Source organism: Anarrhichthys ocellatus, unplaced genomic scaffold (genome assembly GCF_004355925.1).
Source record: "Anarrhichthys ocellatus isolate YVR2014 unplaced genomic scaffold, GSC_Weel_1.0 scaffold15, whole genome shotgun sequence".
NCBI classification, from domain to species: Eukaryota; Metazoa; Chordata; class Actinopteri; order Perciformes; family Anarhichadidae; genus Anarrhichthys; species Anarrhichthys ocellatus.
The window spans coordinates 4,825,737-4,843,421 of NW_022280045.1; the positions used below are offsets into that span (position 1 = coordinate 4,825,737).

Below are 17,685 nucleotides of genomic sequence, written 5' to 3' on the forward strand. Positions count from 1 at the left end.
ACAGAAAAGGGTAAAACATGAAACTTTTTTTACTCATTTCACATCTTAGTGTGACATAGATGCAATCAAGCACTGCCACAAGCAGATACAGAAAAATGTTCCATCTGACTCTGGAGCTACTTGGTGTTTAAGGATAGCCCCATCGCCTCATTGGAAAATGAATGAATGCAGCACTCTAATTTTTGGTTGACTGTCTTCCCCATATCGTGCCCCCCCCCCCCTCCTGCTGATTTTGTTTTTGACAAGCTGAACTTTGGCTGTGCTCAGTAACACTGGCTGGCACACGCCCCAGCTTAGCTGAGCTGGGTCATCATGGATATGAGGGCCAACGTGGAGGGGGGAAAGTGTGTGACGTCTGGCAATGAGCTTTGAGCAGAGAGGGAGGGGAGGGGGGTAAAGATGGAGAGGCAGAGGGAGAGGCAACCGATATGTCTGGGCGATGACTCACCGATGCCGGGTATTTATAGCATCAGGAGGGAGGGAGGGAGCGGAGGTGGAGGAACAAGGGGGCAAGCGGTTTGGGGAGGCAGCCAGGACAGCATCATCGCACCGCTGACAGGGAGTGGTGGAGGGAGAGACGGAAACCGCAGGGATGAAGCACCAGAGAAGAAAAGGAGGGAGACGAGAAAAAAGGGGGGAAGACAGGGATGGTGGGAGGTGACAAAGCAGAGAAGGAGGTTTGGAAAACAGGCAAAGTGGAGGAGAGGAAGGGAGGGGTGGAAGGGCGGATGTATGAGACTGAGCATAATAGAAAAGATGAAGAAGTTGAACTGTCAAGTAAAGGAGGGGAGACAAAAATAGAACGGCATCCACATGAGAAAGAGCATATATAAAAAAGACTCAGTTGAAAAAAACAATCTTGCTGGGCGTGCCACACTGCAGAGACACAATCAGAACATGTGGACAAGCATAAGAATTGAACAAATTGGGTTTTGAATAAAGCAACAAATATGCAATATCTCTACCTGAGCTATTATGAATATATACTTACACGTTTGCAAAAACACACACTTCCCTGCAGCCTCGCATCCAGACAATGGCTAGATGGAGTCATGCAGAGGAGGACAGGAGAGGTGGCGGTCTTCAGTGAACATAAAAATCACCACGGTTGCCTAGACACTGTACATTTTCAAGTAACACATAAGGCTGTTACACGCACAGCCAATTAGGGAGACAAAAAGACCACAATCCAATTAGAGAGGCACCGTTTGGAGCTTCACCACGCATGAATGTGATTATGATGAATTTGTATAAATTTCATGCTGCAAATATGTACATTATTACAAGCACATTCCGTTTCTCATTCCGCTCTCTTCATTGACAAGATTCCTTCATTAAAAAAATTTAAAAAACACATCCCGCCTCTGCCTCTGAAGTGCGTCACGCTGCATCCCTTACCATAGACACTAACATAATCTCTGCATGTGTGCTCGTATACACATGGGGGGGGGGAGCACACAAGCGCACAAGCACACTGTCGGTTTGTTAAAAAAGGGATGAGTCAGAGCACCAAGGTGAACACTCGCAGCCGTTAATATGTACAGGGGCGTGGAGGATAATAATAATGAGAGGAATGGAGGTTGACAGGTCGGTGGGAGGCAGAGGGGGGAAAGAAAAGAAGCTGAAACTGAAGATAAGTTCAGGAGAGAGAGAGAGAGAGAGAGAAACAATCTAGTTTGTGTGAGGCACAGATTGAAATAGCAACTGTATTACAGTGTAGCTGACATGCTATTTTTCAGAATTATTTGCTACTTTCATTTTTGAAAATGGAGAAAATGTTTAAATTTTTTAATTTAGATGAAAATCTTCAAGATTGCCACTTTAAGAATGGAAGTTCGGGGGGGGGGATTAGACCTCCAAACACCAACACAGGTATTTCCAGTTATTCTGGCTGATAAGCCCTCTGTTCAGGTTGAAGGTAGGCGGCGCTTTCATGGGTATTTATGAGGTCACAAATCTCCATCTACCAATAACAAGGATACAGGTGTAATTTGTATCGCCCTAACAGGTACAACATGCTAACTAACAGCAGACTCAGGAAGATGTCAATCAATCACAGTCGATACAGGCCCACACAGTCCTGGAGTGGTCTAATCACTAAGTCACTCCCAGTCTTTCCTGTCATTGACTGATCTAATAAATTGACGAAATATATATGCATAAAAAAATGAGAAGCATGTGTAAATAAGAGATTAAGGAGTTTCTCTTTCTTGCCAAGTTAAATGATAAGACGGATGCTGTGGTGTAAGACTGTTATCAATCTCACTCATTGAACTCTCAGCGAGAGAAGGCCGCACGTGTCCCAAATGTCAAACTCTTCCAGATGAAATCAAAAGATGCCCATTAGTGGAAGACATGGGCTCAGTCGGTGAGCTCAGTCTCAGTTATACAGAGATCTGAAACACACTCCCACAGGTTTTCGTGGACATGTGCCCTTTTCAAATAAGGCCATGCATGTTTCAAATCTGCACCTTCATTCCTTTCATATACGTACACTCCTTCAGTTTTCTTGTTGCTCAAGACAGCACACTTCTATATGTCTGCTCCACATTGCAACCCCTAATCAGCCCATCTCTGTTTCCTGGCTGAAACCTCCTGCAGACAAGGGCCAATGCTTTGACCACAGTAATTGGTGCAAAGGAGTGAGATGAGCTGGATGGGTACAACAGAGGGGAGACGTAATGAATGCGAGCCACTAACGAAAATGTCCATCAGTTTAAAAGAGAGGAAGCGACTAATGGAGGAGAGGTGGTGGATGCCAACCTGTGGGAAGACATGATGGAAGCAGAGGAGAGGCTGAGAGGCAGCGTCACCATGGAGACGGCGGTTGAGGAGAAGGTGAGCCATGACAACGGGCGTCCCGCCTCATGACTGGTTGATGGGCGGAGGTGAAGAGGTGAGGAGTAAGAGGAGGAGGAAAACAAACAAAGGAGCGGGAGAAGAACGACCACATGCGGCCTTGGCGCCTCTCTCTCTCTTTCATGGTGATCATCGTATCTTTTCTTTCTTTTGTTCGCAAGTTGATCATGTTTGAAATCAAGAATCTGAACACAACCCGAGGTTCAGCTTTTTAAGACTGTGCGTGTGTTTATATGTTAGCAGCTGTGAGTGCATGTGAACATATGGGCGTGTGCTTGTGTGCCATTGTGACGCACACAAGCCAAGCTGATATCATTCTCGCCCCGCAGCTTTGATTGACATGTGGATAAACAGCAGCTGGGTCCCCAATCGTCTGCTGTGGGTTTAGAGACCGGAGAGAAGGAGGGAGGTAGATAGTGATGATTTCTACAATGATCAAAGAGACAAAATTATACAAATGGTTTTTTTTTGGGGGGAGAGGGAGAAAGAGATTATAAAATGCTAATATGGATCTGGCTGAATGTGTTCAAACCGTTCACTGAAACAATTGCGCTCTGTGGCAGCGAGCTCGATATAAAATACCACTGTGTAACCAACAGAAGCAGAGAGGACAGCCCATGCCATCAATACTGCCAATTAATAATGCAATAAATATAGTCTGCTTTGATAGAGGAAGAGAGAGAGAGTTAAATAAAGTAATGTATACCAGGAAACCAATGAGAGAGTAAGAGTGGCACTAAGGACTCTTCATCTAATTACTCTGATTTTCCCTCCTCCCTGCTGCGATTCTCATCAATCAATAGAGAGAAAGAGAGAGAGAGAGAGAGAGAGAGAGAGAGAGAGAGAGAGAGAGAGAGAGAAGGGGATGTAGCAGTACCAATAACTAGAAATGTTTCTCCTGTTAGAGATATATATATATATATATATATATATATACATATATCTGAAATAACTGCGTGGGTCTGTATGGAACGATGCACAGAGACAGCACGTCACAAGCCCCGTAGAGGAATCAGCCAGTGAATCATCCACCGCCAAGAACCTGCTGGGATTTGAGTTTAAAAACTCATGATCCATTAATCCTCATAGTGCCCAGGGGGCTGATGTAACTTACACAATAATAGATTTAAAAAAATTAACAGACAGAACAGACATCTGGAAACTTAGATATGCTGAGACTCCACACAAAGATGGATCCATCAAATGCCTTCATGGCATTTTAATTCTACTTTATTCAGTGAAATGTGAACAATTTTTAGCAATGAAAAAAAAAAAAAATTCTGACTGAGACACAATAAAAAAAACAGTGTTCCTACACTCGAGTGTGCTCCTGACTGTAAATGGACACAACTCACAGATTAAAGGGCTCTTGAGCTGGACAAATATTATCTTAATCTTTCCAAGAAGTGTGATGTTTTCATCAGTTACCTGGATATAAAATGAGCTGAACAATTAAATGCATCTTTAAATGGCCCTTGTGCGCTTGTTCATTTTCAGTAAAGATTGATTGCAGACGATGAGCACATTCTATTATCCATCTGTTAATAATGGGCACGCAAGAGAACGTAACCTTTGCACGATTGATACTACAGTGTGCCGGCTGCCGTGACCTCTGGAGTTGATGCCGGGCCTCAGGGTGGCGGTTCTGTTCTGAATGGAGAGATGTGATGTCAGAGCGGTGATGCTGTGCGATTATACAACACATCTTACAAACAACACCACGCCTCTCTTTCTGACAGTCTCTCAATCTGTGATTCATATTTTTTCTTTTTTTACCTCCCTCTCTTTTGTGCACACACTGAAGAGCTTAAACAAGCCGGCACACACACACACACACACACACACACAAGCAGCCAGTCAGATGGATGTGTCTCTTAACGTCAGGAGGCTCTCTGCAGCTCTTCAGCCCTGGCAGATGACGGCGCTTTCAACTAAAAAGCACCTCCGACGTCGTCGTCTCTATTAGATGACACAGTGTGTGCTCGGCACCGAGGTTGAAGGGAAAAGATTAAGTGGCCAATTCTTTTTTCTTCTTTTCTTTCACTAGTTTAATGGACATGATATGGTTACAACATGGAATAAATAAGAAGCACACTGGATTCAATTAGATGTAGAATGAAAATGGGGGAAGGGGGGACTAAAGTGGAAGAGCACTTATGTGTAGGCTGCGGGTACAGGGTGTCATAGGGCATTGTGCCCCATTCAGACTCACTTTAGAGGGTGCAGAGGAGACTTGAGACGATGCTGCATTCCTAATGGAATTGATTGGCCATGTGTTTGGCTTGTAGGGAGATACCAACAGAGGCTTAAGCATGAAACAAGAGCACTGGAATGTGAATATCGAATTAAAGTTCTAATACATTTATTACCTTTTAAGTAATAATGGCAGTCTAAGTAGTCACCGCTTATTGCCATATAGGTGAAGAAGAGCCATACTGAATCTTTATTATATATATTTTAAAAGCTATTTGACTATTTTCCTCAAGTCCAAAGACACAAGTCGTTTTAGCATTTTCACCTTTGTGTCCCCCCCTCCCTACAGAGAATATCTAGTGATATGGTGACGAAATGTGTGAGTCATTGCCTTTATTTTGGTGGAATGTATTTTGTTTTCAACAACTTTTAATATTAATACTATAATTCTAAAAATGAAATATATACAGTATATAGAGCCTACCTGTGTTATCATCCGTGACCTTTTACCGGCAGGGCCCGTGCTGTGGCCCCTTCATCTCGTTGACCTGCGGAGCTTTGGCCCCACGCCGACAAGGAGGGTGTTTATCAACGTCTCTGTCAGAGGAGGGAGGGAGGGGGGGGGGGGGGGGGGGGGGGGGGAGGAAGCAACTGCGACAGCAACTCCGCGGTGGTTTTAGCCTGTGAGTCATCGCTAGAGGGGTTAACTCTTCATGTGCCAAAATGAGGGTAGCAGTGATGGTAAAACTGAATGTTTTTACACCAAAAGGACCAAAAAAAGCTTTTTCTGCGTCAGTGTGAAAGGTTATTTCTGGTACACGTGGAATGTATTTTTGAATTTTTATTTTTGAATGTTTATGTTTACACAGGAACATTTGCATGTTGTTCAACACATTTTATATCTATATTTAATAAAACGTGTTAATGCAACGAATGAGAATCCACATAAACATATCGGCAGCATTCCAGACTTTTAAAGATCTTTCCAGTCAATAGCTTCTAGAGTGGTGCTATGAAACAGCACAGAGAACTATTTTTAAATGCAGCGAGCTCTTTAGCATGCCATATCATAAACCTGAATCATTTATATGGATTTTTTAGGACCGGGTAATACGTGTGTTGTGCGATGACGCGGTGGTCAGGTGTTGCCTCATATAACGAGGGGAGCTGTCCAAGTGCTGAAAACAGAAGAGAACAGCACCGCTCCCGAGGAGATGCCATACACCTTCACTGCTGTCTGAGCTTTATTACCAAAGGTAAGATACATATATTTTTATGATTTCACTGTATTTTAGTTCAAATGAATATCCAAATGCCTTGGATTGGAAGACAATTGTCTGTCACGTTCGCTTTTTGCAGATGTCGACACTTTGTAGAATGGGTGTTATCCATGTGATAAAATGCGCATTGACAACAATCGATGAATAAAATGCGTGGTTGCTGTTGTGAAATATCGAGAAATGGAAGGTATTTTTTCAAATTGGTTTGCTGTTAATGGGGGAATCGGATGTTGAGGTTGCCCATAACAATGCGGGGAATGACTCATCCAGTGATGTGAATGCATCTCCTCACGCACAGCATCGTATCATTCAATTTGCCGAGCGTAACTCATAGGACTACAATTCTCGGATAAAAACACACTCTCGCACGTTTATGCGCGTTGCTTTTTGAGTAAGTTTGTTGGACCAACATAGAGACACAGAAATCCTCGTTTGGCTTATTTTGTTTTTCCCCCATCCTTCCATAACATTTGACGCTTTCTTGTTTTGCAGGTAATACATTGCCTATAATGCTGCATTTCCACCACAAGTTGCCCGCGGGGGGAGCCGTGGTCCTGCTCGCCTTCCTCCTCCAAGGATGCGCCGTGCGGGCTGCGTCTCTCCCCCGCCACTACAGGCTCCGAGGTGGGGAGGGCGAGGGGCAGCCGGCTGCCTATCCACCCAGCTCCGACATGGTCAAAGCACTGGAGTACATCGAGAACCTAAAGCAGCGGAACGGGGGCCGACCCGAACCCGCGGATTACGATGAGGTGGACAAGTTCAGGGTCCTGCTTCAGCTCGCCTCGCAGCAGCAGGACGAGAGTCCCGCGGACCGTCAGCCCGCCCCCGGCGTGCCAAGGCAGGACATTACCGCTGAGCAGCTGATGAAAGCCCTGCTCCAGTCTCTCCAGGATCGGGCCGGGATAGACGCGAAGCCCATCAGCCCCGTGTCGGCGCCCAGGAACGACCGCCGCACGCACAGGCACCGCACCAAAGACACCGAAGTCCCCGCGGGCGCACCGGTAGAATACGGTAATTTCCCCAGACCCCACAAGAAATACCCGCTGATGTTCGAGGACGAGGAGAACACGGACGCTTCCAAGCGGGCCACGGAGGACCTGGACGAGCAGTACACTCCCCAGAGCCTCGCCAATTTACGGTCCATCTTCGAAGAGCTCGGGAGGATGCCCACATTCGACGGCCAGAAAAGAGACGTGTTCGGGGACGACGACGACAATGAGGAAGAGGACGGGTTCAGCCTGAGGAGTCCGGCTTACGAGGACGTGGCCGGGGGAGAGCAGTGGGTCCCCATCGAGGAGAGGGAGGAGACGGAGGAGTTGGTCAACGGGAGCCACGAAGAAATGGACCGGGCGCTCGGCGAGCAGGAGGAAGCGGAGAGGGAGGAGATGCAGCGCCGGGCGAGCCCGAACCAAGAGGACGCCAACGACGACACGAAACTGGTAGATTACTACCTGTTGAAGGTCCTGGAGATGAGCGACCAGACGCAGGAGCGGGATAAGACCGGGGAGCAGAGAAAGAGACTGATCCGGCCCTCCATCCTCGACCCTCAGACCGTGAGGGACCTGCTGCAGCTCTCCCTGAAGCTCCACGTCCCCCCGCAGGACCTGATCGACATGTTGCTCACAGAGGAGCTCAGGAAGCTCCACCGCGAAACCCAGGGCTCGGCGGCTCGCTACCCGACCGGCCAGACCCCGAAGATCCGGTACTACAGCCGCAGACTGCCGCCGAAAAGCAAGCCCGTCCCCGAGGACATGGACAGGGAGGACTTTTTAGACATCATCGGCGTGGAGACGATCAGCCACGAGTACCCCGTGGTGCAGAGACCCGTGAAGACCTCTCCCTCCGCGGACAGAATCCCAGCGGCGTCCATCCCCGTCGAAAAACCCGGACCAGTTAAAATCCCGTCTTCCTCCGGGCGCAGGGAGAACCTCTTTTTGTCCGAGCTCAACAAAATGCCGCTGAGACGTCAGGCCAACGTCGCCGATGATGAAGATGAGGATGGCGACGTGGAGGACGAGGTGACGACCTACCTGGCGGCCAAGATCCTCACGGAGTACCCCAACACCATCACCAAGAGGGACACCCAGGCCCAGCTGAAGGGACAGTTCCCCTACGAGCTGTACGAGCGGGTCATGAAGAACTACCTGGGCCAAGCGGACACTGAGAAGCGGCCGCTGGCCAAGAGGGAAACCGAGGTGGCCACAGAGGAGGAAATAGAGCCCACGGAGATCCAGGGGGAGGAGGAGATGATGGCCAAGACCTCGGCTCCACAGACCGTAAATGAGGGGGAGCGCCGTGAAAAAAAGGTGGCCGGGATGTAGCCCGACGCCCTGCAAGACGCACGAAATAATGAATATTTATACTGTATCAAAATTAAAGTTTGGTGGGCGTGATCTAGTTTACAAATGTATATTATATGAACTATAGCTGGTATAACTAATATCACCCTAACGGAAATGAACTATAGCAATGTCACAAATCCAAAACATCTTTTTTCAAATATACTATAGTCCCTATACTTGCTGCAAGAACATTACAGATATATTATATATTGATATCATATGAGATTAAAAAGGTGCACTCCGTGCATAAACGAGAAAACGAGTATCCTCAAAACACTTTAATTCCAACGTGTTGCCACTCTCAAATTGCCAATTAGGCCTGATGGTGTACATCAACCGATATCAAATCACAATGAAATCCAAGTTATTAAAGTTTGGTGATGTTGTTAAAGGTTTGTTTGGGTTTGTGTTTGTAAACAGGCCTATATTTTAAATTATAATCAACTGAGTAATGTAAAAACGCTTATTTTTCATCCATGTCAAACTATTCAATTACATATGTGAATATACCTGTAAATGAAGCATAATGCTGACTGGGCCTCTAAAACACTAGTAGACAGCGTGCTGAGAGGGGTGCATAGGAGCATTATGGGGATTTTTCGTTCGGGCAGCGTGCTGGGCTGAGAGCGAGTGTTGTTGTGACTCGTGATATATTCAGGGTAAGTGGATTTAATGTTAGTATAATGGACAATTATTTCCAAGTCTAAATATCAGACCGTCACCTGCCTTCCAACCCTTTCATACTGAAGCTCTGTATTGTTGGCCTACCAGTGGTTTGTGCTATGTATGCTCATTTTTAAACCATTTTGTACATGTTCAATAATGTGTGATGACTCACAGGTGAAATAAAGCATCAGCTGTATTATTTTTCCTTCTTGCAGAGTTGTGTTGCCTTATTTAAAAAAAAAACACACACACACACACACACACACACACACACCGTACATGACACAGCTGATCTACTAAACACAAATGTGGTGAGGCAGACTCTTTATCAAAATACACATTTTAATCAGAACGTCATGAATTGCACATGATAAATAATCGTGATGTTCACACCCACAACAGCAACTTCTCCTTTTAAAGACGAATGGTCCCACACATGTTAAAGAAGCTATACAGCTTAAAAACAATAAGACGTCATCATAACCAGTCTCACTCCAATCTGTCCAAATATGAACTGGAGCTGCAGATTAGTGTTTTTGGAATAAAAATCATTCAGTTCCAATATATTAACACATGATTTAAATATAAACTCAACTAATTTATGAACCAAAAATACATCCCAGATCCTACTGCTACTTCATTTACATTGCGATGATAGCAATCACTGTGAACACAACAACCCCTCCCCTCCCCTCCCTCTTCCTTCAACTGACTGAACAAATATTAGACTTACTCTCAAATGGCAGTTACAATGCAGCAAAGCTTCAGGCAGAAGGCGAACAACACATTCCACATGCCTGTTTCATCTTTAGAAAATGTTCAAATAGAATAAAAGAAAATCACATATCCAGAAACTTCTTTGACTCGTATACAGCACATCTGGTTCCTGTATTCCCCTCTCCGCTGTTCCTTTGTGTCCCGCGGGTTAAAATGCAGGTTTGCTCATGTACTCTTCCATGGTCTAGAGAAAAGCACAAGAACTTTAGTGTTTAAAAGATCACGTTCTACGCCTTGTAAAAAAAAAAAAAAAAAAAAAAAAAAAGCATTGGAGCACAATGAATATTCACAGGCACACGTCTACACATCACTGGTTATCAAGTACCGAGCACACCAACTAACACAAGCAGAACATCTAACCTTTCTGTCCATATTCATGGTCATCCAAACAGCTCCACCTCAAACCACTCACTGCTGTCATCCTGCAGCGATAACGGTCAAAAATGAATGGGAGCCTACGCTGCACATCATCCAACTCTTGGTTAAAATAGTGTTAGTCAGCCCTGCTCAGCAGCACACAACACCACACCCAGTTCACTACAGTACCACGCAGAGCCATGAACCTACAGAGAGAGCGGGAAGCATCAGCCAAACACTAAACCTACACCCCTTGTTCCAGGCAAATCTGTCTCTCACTCGCAATAGCAGAGAGAGAGAGAGAGAGAGAGCGACACACACACACACACACACACACACACACACACGCACAAGGGAAGAATCAGCAGCACAAACTCAAATCTATCAAAAAAAAGAGCCAATATCCACAAGCTATGAGAAAGAAAAGGCACACCAGGGACTCAGCACCACTGTTAATTGAACTCGCTACACTACTTGCGACATTTGCTGTTCACACACACACGCACACAAATAAAATGAAACAAGCTCCCACACTGGAGATAAACAAAAGCATCAAGTTTTTTTTTTTTTTTTTTTAAATCTTGTCGAGCCATGCAACAGATGTTACATACTCACACCACAGATGCAAGCCACGCCTTGTGTTGTGTGTGTGTGTGTGTGCGCGCGTGCCGGCGTATCTCACCTCCTGTAACATGTCGGAGGCTTCAATGGCGCGATTCACTATTTGCGTGGAGGTTTCTTGTATTTCCCCTCCAATTAGAAACTCATCCAGGATAAAATAGGCCTTCTCAAAGTTAAAGATGATGTCCAGCTCACACACCTGAGAGGGGGGGGGGGGGGTTACCGTCATCATTACACAACAGTGCAGAATGTACTTGCGTTACTTACATTTTTTACATTAAAAACAGATGTTTTGATACGATATTTACTGACAAGTTCGGCAGTTGTAATGCTCTTGATTTAAGCTACCATCACATTTAAACGGTTACACTTCAGGCTACAGCTGCATATCGAATCAAAGAGGGTGAAACACAGTGAAATACATTGCCAAAGTATTTGTCCAGCAGCTCCACGTAGCGTTGGATAACCTCCAGGGCTATCAGCTCATTCTCCTGGTTGTCTATGGCCAAGCAGAAATACAAGCTGGCATACCTGAGGAAAAGGTGACACAGTGAAGAGTTATAAAATATACATGCAGCAGGTGTAACTAGACTGCTGCTGCTTCAGAAGCAGATAAGTCCTTTGAACTAGATGAACAAACAAGCAGGGGCAGCACCCACCTCTTGTAAATAACCTTCAGGTCTTTCCAGTGCAGGAAGTTGCAGGAGCGCGGCTGCCGTGCCAACACCATCGTGGTCATGTCCCGGATGATCTTCTTCTTCTCACGTTCCGATATGGGCGTGAACCACCTCTGCAGACGCAGCTTCCCCTGGCGACTGAAGAGGAGCAAGAAGCGGATCTAACGGCACAGATAGAGCACACGTGTGTGTCGGCACAAAGTCTTCAGAGGACATTCTTAACTACTCTCTAACACACAAAGCCAGGGTCAAACGAGTGGTTTCCTGTTGTCATGACTCATTACAGAGTAACTCCACTGAACAAACACATCACCAAAGGGGGGAAAGAAGGCTCCACAGGCAGAAATGTGAAGGTCAATAAACGACTAAAGAACAAGGTTTTCAAGAGAGCTAAGGAGTTGGGTTTAGGATGTTTACAGAATGTGCTTCCTGGCATTGGACATACATATGGCTACATATCTAAATGGACATTAATGTTACCCGATTTCTATTGGAAACACACCGATTCCTTTGAGTCTTCCTCTCATTGTTGACGTAAGAGGAATGAATAGTTGCACCTCTGAGTGAAATCTGTGAGAGATCATTTCAACCCACACAAAAAAATAAAATCCCCAAGAGAGATAAGTCCGAGCTGACTATAAGCAAGTGTGGACATTATAATGCACAAGATGTTTCCTATTTACTGTCACGACAAAAAAAAAATACATAAACTTTATGCATTTGTAGAAAAAAGTGTTCACACTGTGAACATATTTTTTTTTCTAGCTTTGTAGCCATTTTAGGAAAAATGTAAAAGTTCACTTGTTTGCAATTAAATAGAGAAGCTGTTTTGAAGTGAACAGAAACAGATCAATACAGCCAGAGAGATACTTCATGATAATAAAACCACATAATAGGCTACTAGAAAAACAGCAGGCCTACAACGAGTCAAATACTGGTATCTCCAGGGTAGTGTGCGTGCGTGTGGCCTCTCTGTCAACCCAAAGGACAATCAATATGGAAAGCATTAAACTGCCACCAGGGCAGGACTCGACGAAACCTGTTTGACTGAGGAGACCGGTTGAGGAAACGTACGCTTTACTTCCGCCGGTCGCTTCAAATGAAAAGAGATAAAACACAACTAAACCGACAAGTACACGACATGAAACCACACACAGCTGCTGCACGGCGCCCTGATAGGAACGAGCAGGCCTCGGTGGAGAAGGAAGTGGTGCGGAAGTGTAGTTCCTAGCTTTTAGCTACCTGACAGCGACAAACAGGTGCAACAGGTGCAACAGGTGAACAGCCTGACGCTAACAGTCATGCGTAGAAAACGACCACCAAACACTCACCATGTTGAGCCCGCGCCAAGAGCTATAAACGTTATCAAAGGATAAAAAAAAAAGAAAAAATAGAAGCACTTTAACCCTTACAAAGGGTCAGCTGGTTCGGCTGAACACATCTCTATCCGTCGCTCACTCCGGTCCGGCGTGAAAGTTGGTTATAACTCCGCCCGTCCTGCCGGACGCGTCACCGCCCCTCACACCCGTCCGGATTGGTTGTTGTCGATTTGTGTTGCAGAGGTGCAGCCCGTCACAACCTTTTAAATATGTCCCACGTGATCTGTGCAAAGCTCTTTTCGTGAATGAGCTGATACAACTTTAAATACGACTTAACTTTTATCAGGGTGAGCGTCTCAAGTGTTGTTCCCACGCGGAGTCGGCAGAGAGCAGCAAGCGCTCCCTCCTCCCTCCTCCCTCCGCCTGCTTCATGTGACGCTGATCCGTCACAGCGGTTGACAAGGACCGCCAAGGCTGGAACACTTCTTGGATTTTTTATTATTCACTTGATAACATGTCTCTGTACCGGAATGCCGTCTGGTTTCTGAATGGAATCCACCAATATACAAGGTCAGTCATCACACTGAGTCCTTATGGAGGTTATCTAGAGATGGAAGGAAATAGCTGGCAGAGGATGCTTTTCAGTCTGTGTGGGCTATATGATTTAAATAAATTGTCAGTCCTGCTTGTTGGTTGTCTAAATTTACAAAATGCATTGTCTGTAAAAATGTATTTAGTGTCATTCTTTTAAGCCTAAAGACTGGTGAACAGAGGAATACCAACGGTCTGATCACTGTATGGCACACATCAATGCACAGACTGGCCTTTATGCACAATTACAATAGTTCCATTGACAGCTGGGGTGTATTGAGGATCACCTGACTCTACTGGAGCTAAGATGTGGAGAGAGAAAAACTGCTCATATGTATTTCCCATGTGCCTTCAAGGAAAGGATATGAGGCAGCATTAAAAGACTTCGAGCCCCAAGACCTGGATGTGTCCCTGGTGGGACGGTCCTTCATGATCACCGGAGCCAACAGTGGGATTGGCCGGGCAACAGCCATGGCTATAGCCCAGAAAGGTAAACTGCTGCCGAGGTATGGTCTCTGCCTTCTTCTATAATGATATAAATCAAACTTTGCTTTTTTTGTTTCCAGGTGGGACCGTCCACATGGTGTGCAGGAACAAAGATAAAGCAGAAGAGGCCAGGGCGGACATTGTCAGTGAGTCTGGCAACACGGTGAGTGTTGTTGGCCTCAAACTGACACTAAACGTGACGAAGACGTGACGAATCCCATGATTTGTGAGAGACTGATGCTCATCTGGTTATTCTAGGAGGTACACGTCCACATTGTGGACATGTCAGAGACACACAAAGTCTGGGAGTTCGCAGAGGCCTTCAAGAGGCAGTATCCAGCCTTGAACGTGTTGGTATGTGTCACCAGTCTCCTTTAATATTCATCCTCAATCCATCTTCACAAACTGATCCTGTTTGATCTGACTTCTCTGTCATTTCCTTCACGACAGATAAATAGCGCAGGGTGCATGGTGCACAAGAGAGAGGTGAACGCTGAGGGCCTGGAGAAGAACTTTGCCACCAACACTATGGGTGAGCCCCTCATTGTGATGGTCACAGAAGGCCATGCTGTCGTACACATGCACAGTCTGAAGTTTGCCTCTTCTCCATCTCTCTAGGGGTGTTCATCCTCACGCAGACTCTCATACCACTTCTACAGAAGAGCCGGGATCCAAGGGTGGTATGAAAACACACACACACACAAAGTGCTCCTCTGCATCATGTGCACAGCATAATGCCCCTTTTGTCTGCGCTGCAGTGGCTGTTGTCTCAGCACACTGGGCCTCTTTTCCCCCTGCCTGTTAGATCACTGTGTCCTCAGGAGGCATGCTGGTCCACAAACTCAGAGTCGACGACTTGCAGTCAGAGAAGGACTACTTTGATGGCGTCATGGTCTATGCCCAGAACAAGGTTGGGGGAGGGGGGAGGGGGGGATGTGATCCAGGTTACAAAACACGAGTTGGAGTTATATTTATTAACGTCATCTGTCTCACTGCGTTGGGATTTATCCATGTAATGTGGATGAAGAGAGGAAAACAGATGGAGTAGTAGTGCAACATGCATTGACAGTAGTAGTGGATACTGTTGGCATATTTCTGAGCTGATGCAACCATGTGGTGTTTCTCCTCAGAGACAGCAGGTGGTGCTGACACAACAGTGGGCCCAAGCTAACCCAGACATTCACTTTTCTGCGATGCACCCAGGCTGGGTAGATACTGCAGGTACTGATAGGCAGCTGGTCCAAATGGCCTAAATACTGTTGTATCTGCAGGTCATTTTTCTTAAGCCAAAAAATCCTATACATACTGTACTTGCACAGCTGTCTTGTCCCTCAAATATAGTGCCAATGGTCCTGATGGTGGTGCTACAGCAAATGTCTACATAGAAACAACAATCTGATCTAAGGCATGGCTACACAGTAAATAAAGCCACACAAAACAATGAGTCAAATAAAAAATCAGTTGGACTCCGCTACAATATTAAAATGAAACTTGCATGTCAATGTGTAAATAATAATAATAATAATACAGCTATTATAACATGTATGAATGTAATAATGACGGAGCCCATTTTGGCTGTTTTACTATTATACTTATGTAAGTACATTTTACTGGTAATGCTTTTCCTTTTGTAAGGTTTTGAATGCAGGACTTTAATTATACAATTGTGGTATTTTAACTTCTACATAAGTAAAATATCTGACTACTTCTTCCACTGGTTGTTTTAAACGTTCAGCAAAAAATTGAACCCATAACACACTATAGTACAAGACTTCCTCTCACTGTCCTCTTCACTTGGACTCAGAGATGTTTGTTAACGTTTCGGTCCATACATCTCCATCAGGGTACTTTTTAAAAGATATGTTTATGAACAATGTTCTGAATGCAAGTGAAGTGGGCAGTGTGCAGGTGTCTGGTTGTCCTACGACCTAAAGGTGTGCAAAGGTTTGCTCTCTTCTAGCCGATAACACACAAATATGTGACCATAAACTCAAATATAAACATGTCTTCATAGCTAAATTAATATATATATAATAGCTGTGATTTAGAGCTATCAAACGGAGGACATGAGGTAGATCAAATATTTATCAGTTTTTAATTTTGCCAAGTTTTCACATTTTGTAATCATTTAATTGGGATGACTAAGTAATTGAGTGTTTTAGTGATTTACAAGGAAAAAAAGTTTGAATTTAAAAGACATACTTTTATTTCTATTGTATTTTTTTGTCACTCTCACCTCATGAAAAAAGTACCAAACTATAGTGAGCCCTCGAGGACCTACTTACTTCAGTCTATCTTCCACTGCACCTGTAGATCCTTCATTCTTGACATCAGTCTGTAGTGAAACCTTGCTTGTTTCATTTGCTTGAGTAGGAAAACCATTCAGTCACAGTTAGTAAGACAGTATTAACCCAAGATACACGTACACACCACCAACCCTTTCTCTTTCTCTCGTTTCCAGCCGTTTCTACATCAATGCCTCAGTTCCACCAGATGATGGGGGAGCGGCTGCGCAGTGTGGAGCAAGGAGCCGACACCGTTGTGTGGTTGGCCTCGTCTCGAGCTGCTGCCAGAACACGTAGCGGGCAGTTCTTCCAAGGTCAAGAGCACCAAGTGTGACCGGTTCCTCCACGACAGAGATGTGTCTCTTTGATACTGACGAACTGTTTGTGTTGCAGATCGTACGCCCGTTCCGGCCCACCTGCCTCTGGCCTGGACTCACAGCTCTGCTGAAGATATTCAGGTGTTCATGACTCAGATGGAGAATTTGGGCCGATCCTTCACTGAAAACCTGATGTAGAGCTTCACCTTCCAGACCTTAACTCGTCTGAATATTCTGATACAAATGTTACACATGTAACTGAGCCATTAAAGCATTAGTTGCAATAATAAAAAAAATCTCATGTTTGTCTATTGAAGTCTGCTTCTTTATTCCACATGTTTAGCACAGTGCATCGCTTTAGTTACCTGTGATATCAACAGGAACTTTCATCGAGTGTCAAACTATTGACTTAAACACTAAAGTCATTGATTTGGATTGAATGTCTCATTAGTTACTGAGCACCCGTTTATTAACTAGACGAAGCAAGATCTATCGGTTTATCTGCTGAATGCGATTTAGATTCTATAACTTGTGGCTAACATCGAAAAGTTTATCGCTGTCTGCACAGAGCTCGCATCTGAAATGTGCAGTAGAGACTGCTTCCCTGTGACACCTTTTAAACGGTTGGATATTTGCTATAATTGAATTAAAATAGAGTCCAATGGATGTAATTTGACAGTCATCTGCTCCCATTCAAATTTCTCAATCCTCAAAGAACCAATTTAAAAATACTAATTTAAAAAATGTTCTTCAAGTACCGCAGCAGATAACAGTGCTGTGAGCCCTCTCAAAAACACTGTAGTTTTTTTTGTTTTCATACTGACTGAAATGCTCAATGAGGATCAGAGAGCAATGTAGCAGATCAGACGATCGCTGTGAAAAACTACAGAGCAACAATACTCACTTTTTTATTTT

General features: G+C 44.8%; 3 protein-coding genes across 4 annotated transcripts; 2 read left to right on the plus strand and 1 right to left on the minus strand.

The window, feature by feature from the left end:
- The first annotated feature begins 6,205 nt into the window (after nucleotides 1–6,205).
- Nucleotides 6,206–9,552, plus strand: scg2b (secretogranin II b). Its single transcript, XM_031854766.1, has 2 exons — nucleotides 6,206–6,308; nucleotides 6,825–9,552. The coding sequence occupies exon 2, from the start codon at nucleotides 6,842–6,844 to the stop codon at nucleotides 8,651–8,653; it is 1,812 nt and encodes a 603-aa protein (XP_031710626.1). The 5' UTR covers nucleotides 6,206–6,308; nucleotides 6,825–6,841; the 3' UTR covers nucleotides 8,654–9,552.
- Nucleotides 8,592–13,458, minus strand: ap1s3b (adaptor related protein complex 1 subunit sigma 3b). 2 transcript variants are annotated; one of them, XM_031854768.1, is made up of 6 exons: nucleotides 13,104–13,458; nucleotides 11,755–11,933; nucleotides 11,518–11,626; nucleotides 11,157–11,294; nucleotides 10,478–10,539; nucleotides 8,592–10,301 (listed from the first exon to the last, which is right to left on the minus strand). In XM_031854768.1, exons 1-5 carry the CDS (start codon nucleotides 13,104–13,106, stop codon nucleotides 10,498–10,500), a joined length of 471 nt encoding a protein of 156 aa, XP_031710628.1. In that variant the 5' UTR covers nucleotides 13,107–13,458; the 3' UTR covers nucleotides 8,592–10,301; nucleotides 10,478–10,497. The 2 variants fall into 2 exon arrangements, with proteins under 2 accessions (XP_031710628.1, XP_031710630.1); XM_031854770.1 differs by lacking the exon at nucleotides 10,478–10,539 and having other exon boundaries at nucleotides 13,104–13,428.
- On the plus strand, nucleotides 13,351–17,086 carry dhrs12lb (dehydrogenase/reductase (SDR family) member 12-like b). The gene is made up of 10 exons (XM_031854767.1): nucleotides 13,351–13,661; nucleotides 14,039–14,172; nucleotides 14,249–14,331; nucleotides 14,427–14,522; nucleotides 14,619–14,700; nucleotides 14,787–14,848; nucleotides 14,974–15,078; nucleotides 15,299–15,389; nucleotides 16,630–16,767; nucleotides 16,847–17,086. The coding sequence occupies exons 1-10, from the start codon at nucleotides 13,606–13,608 to the stop codon at nucleotides 16,966–16,968; spliced, it is 969 nt and encodes a 322-aa protein (XP_031710627.1). The 5' UTR covers nucleotides 13,351–13,605; the 3' UTR covers nucleotides 16,969–17,086.
- The last annotated feature ends 599 nt before the right edge of the window (nucleotides 17,087–17,685 follow it).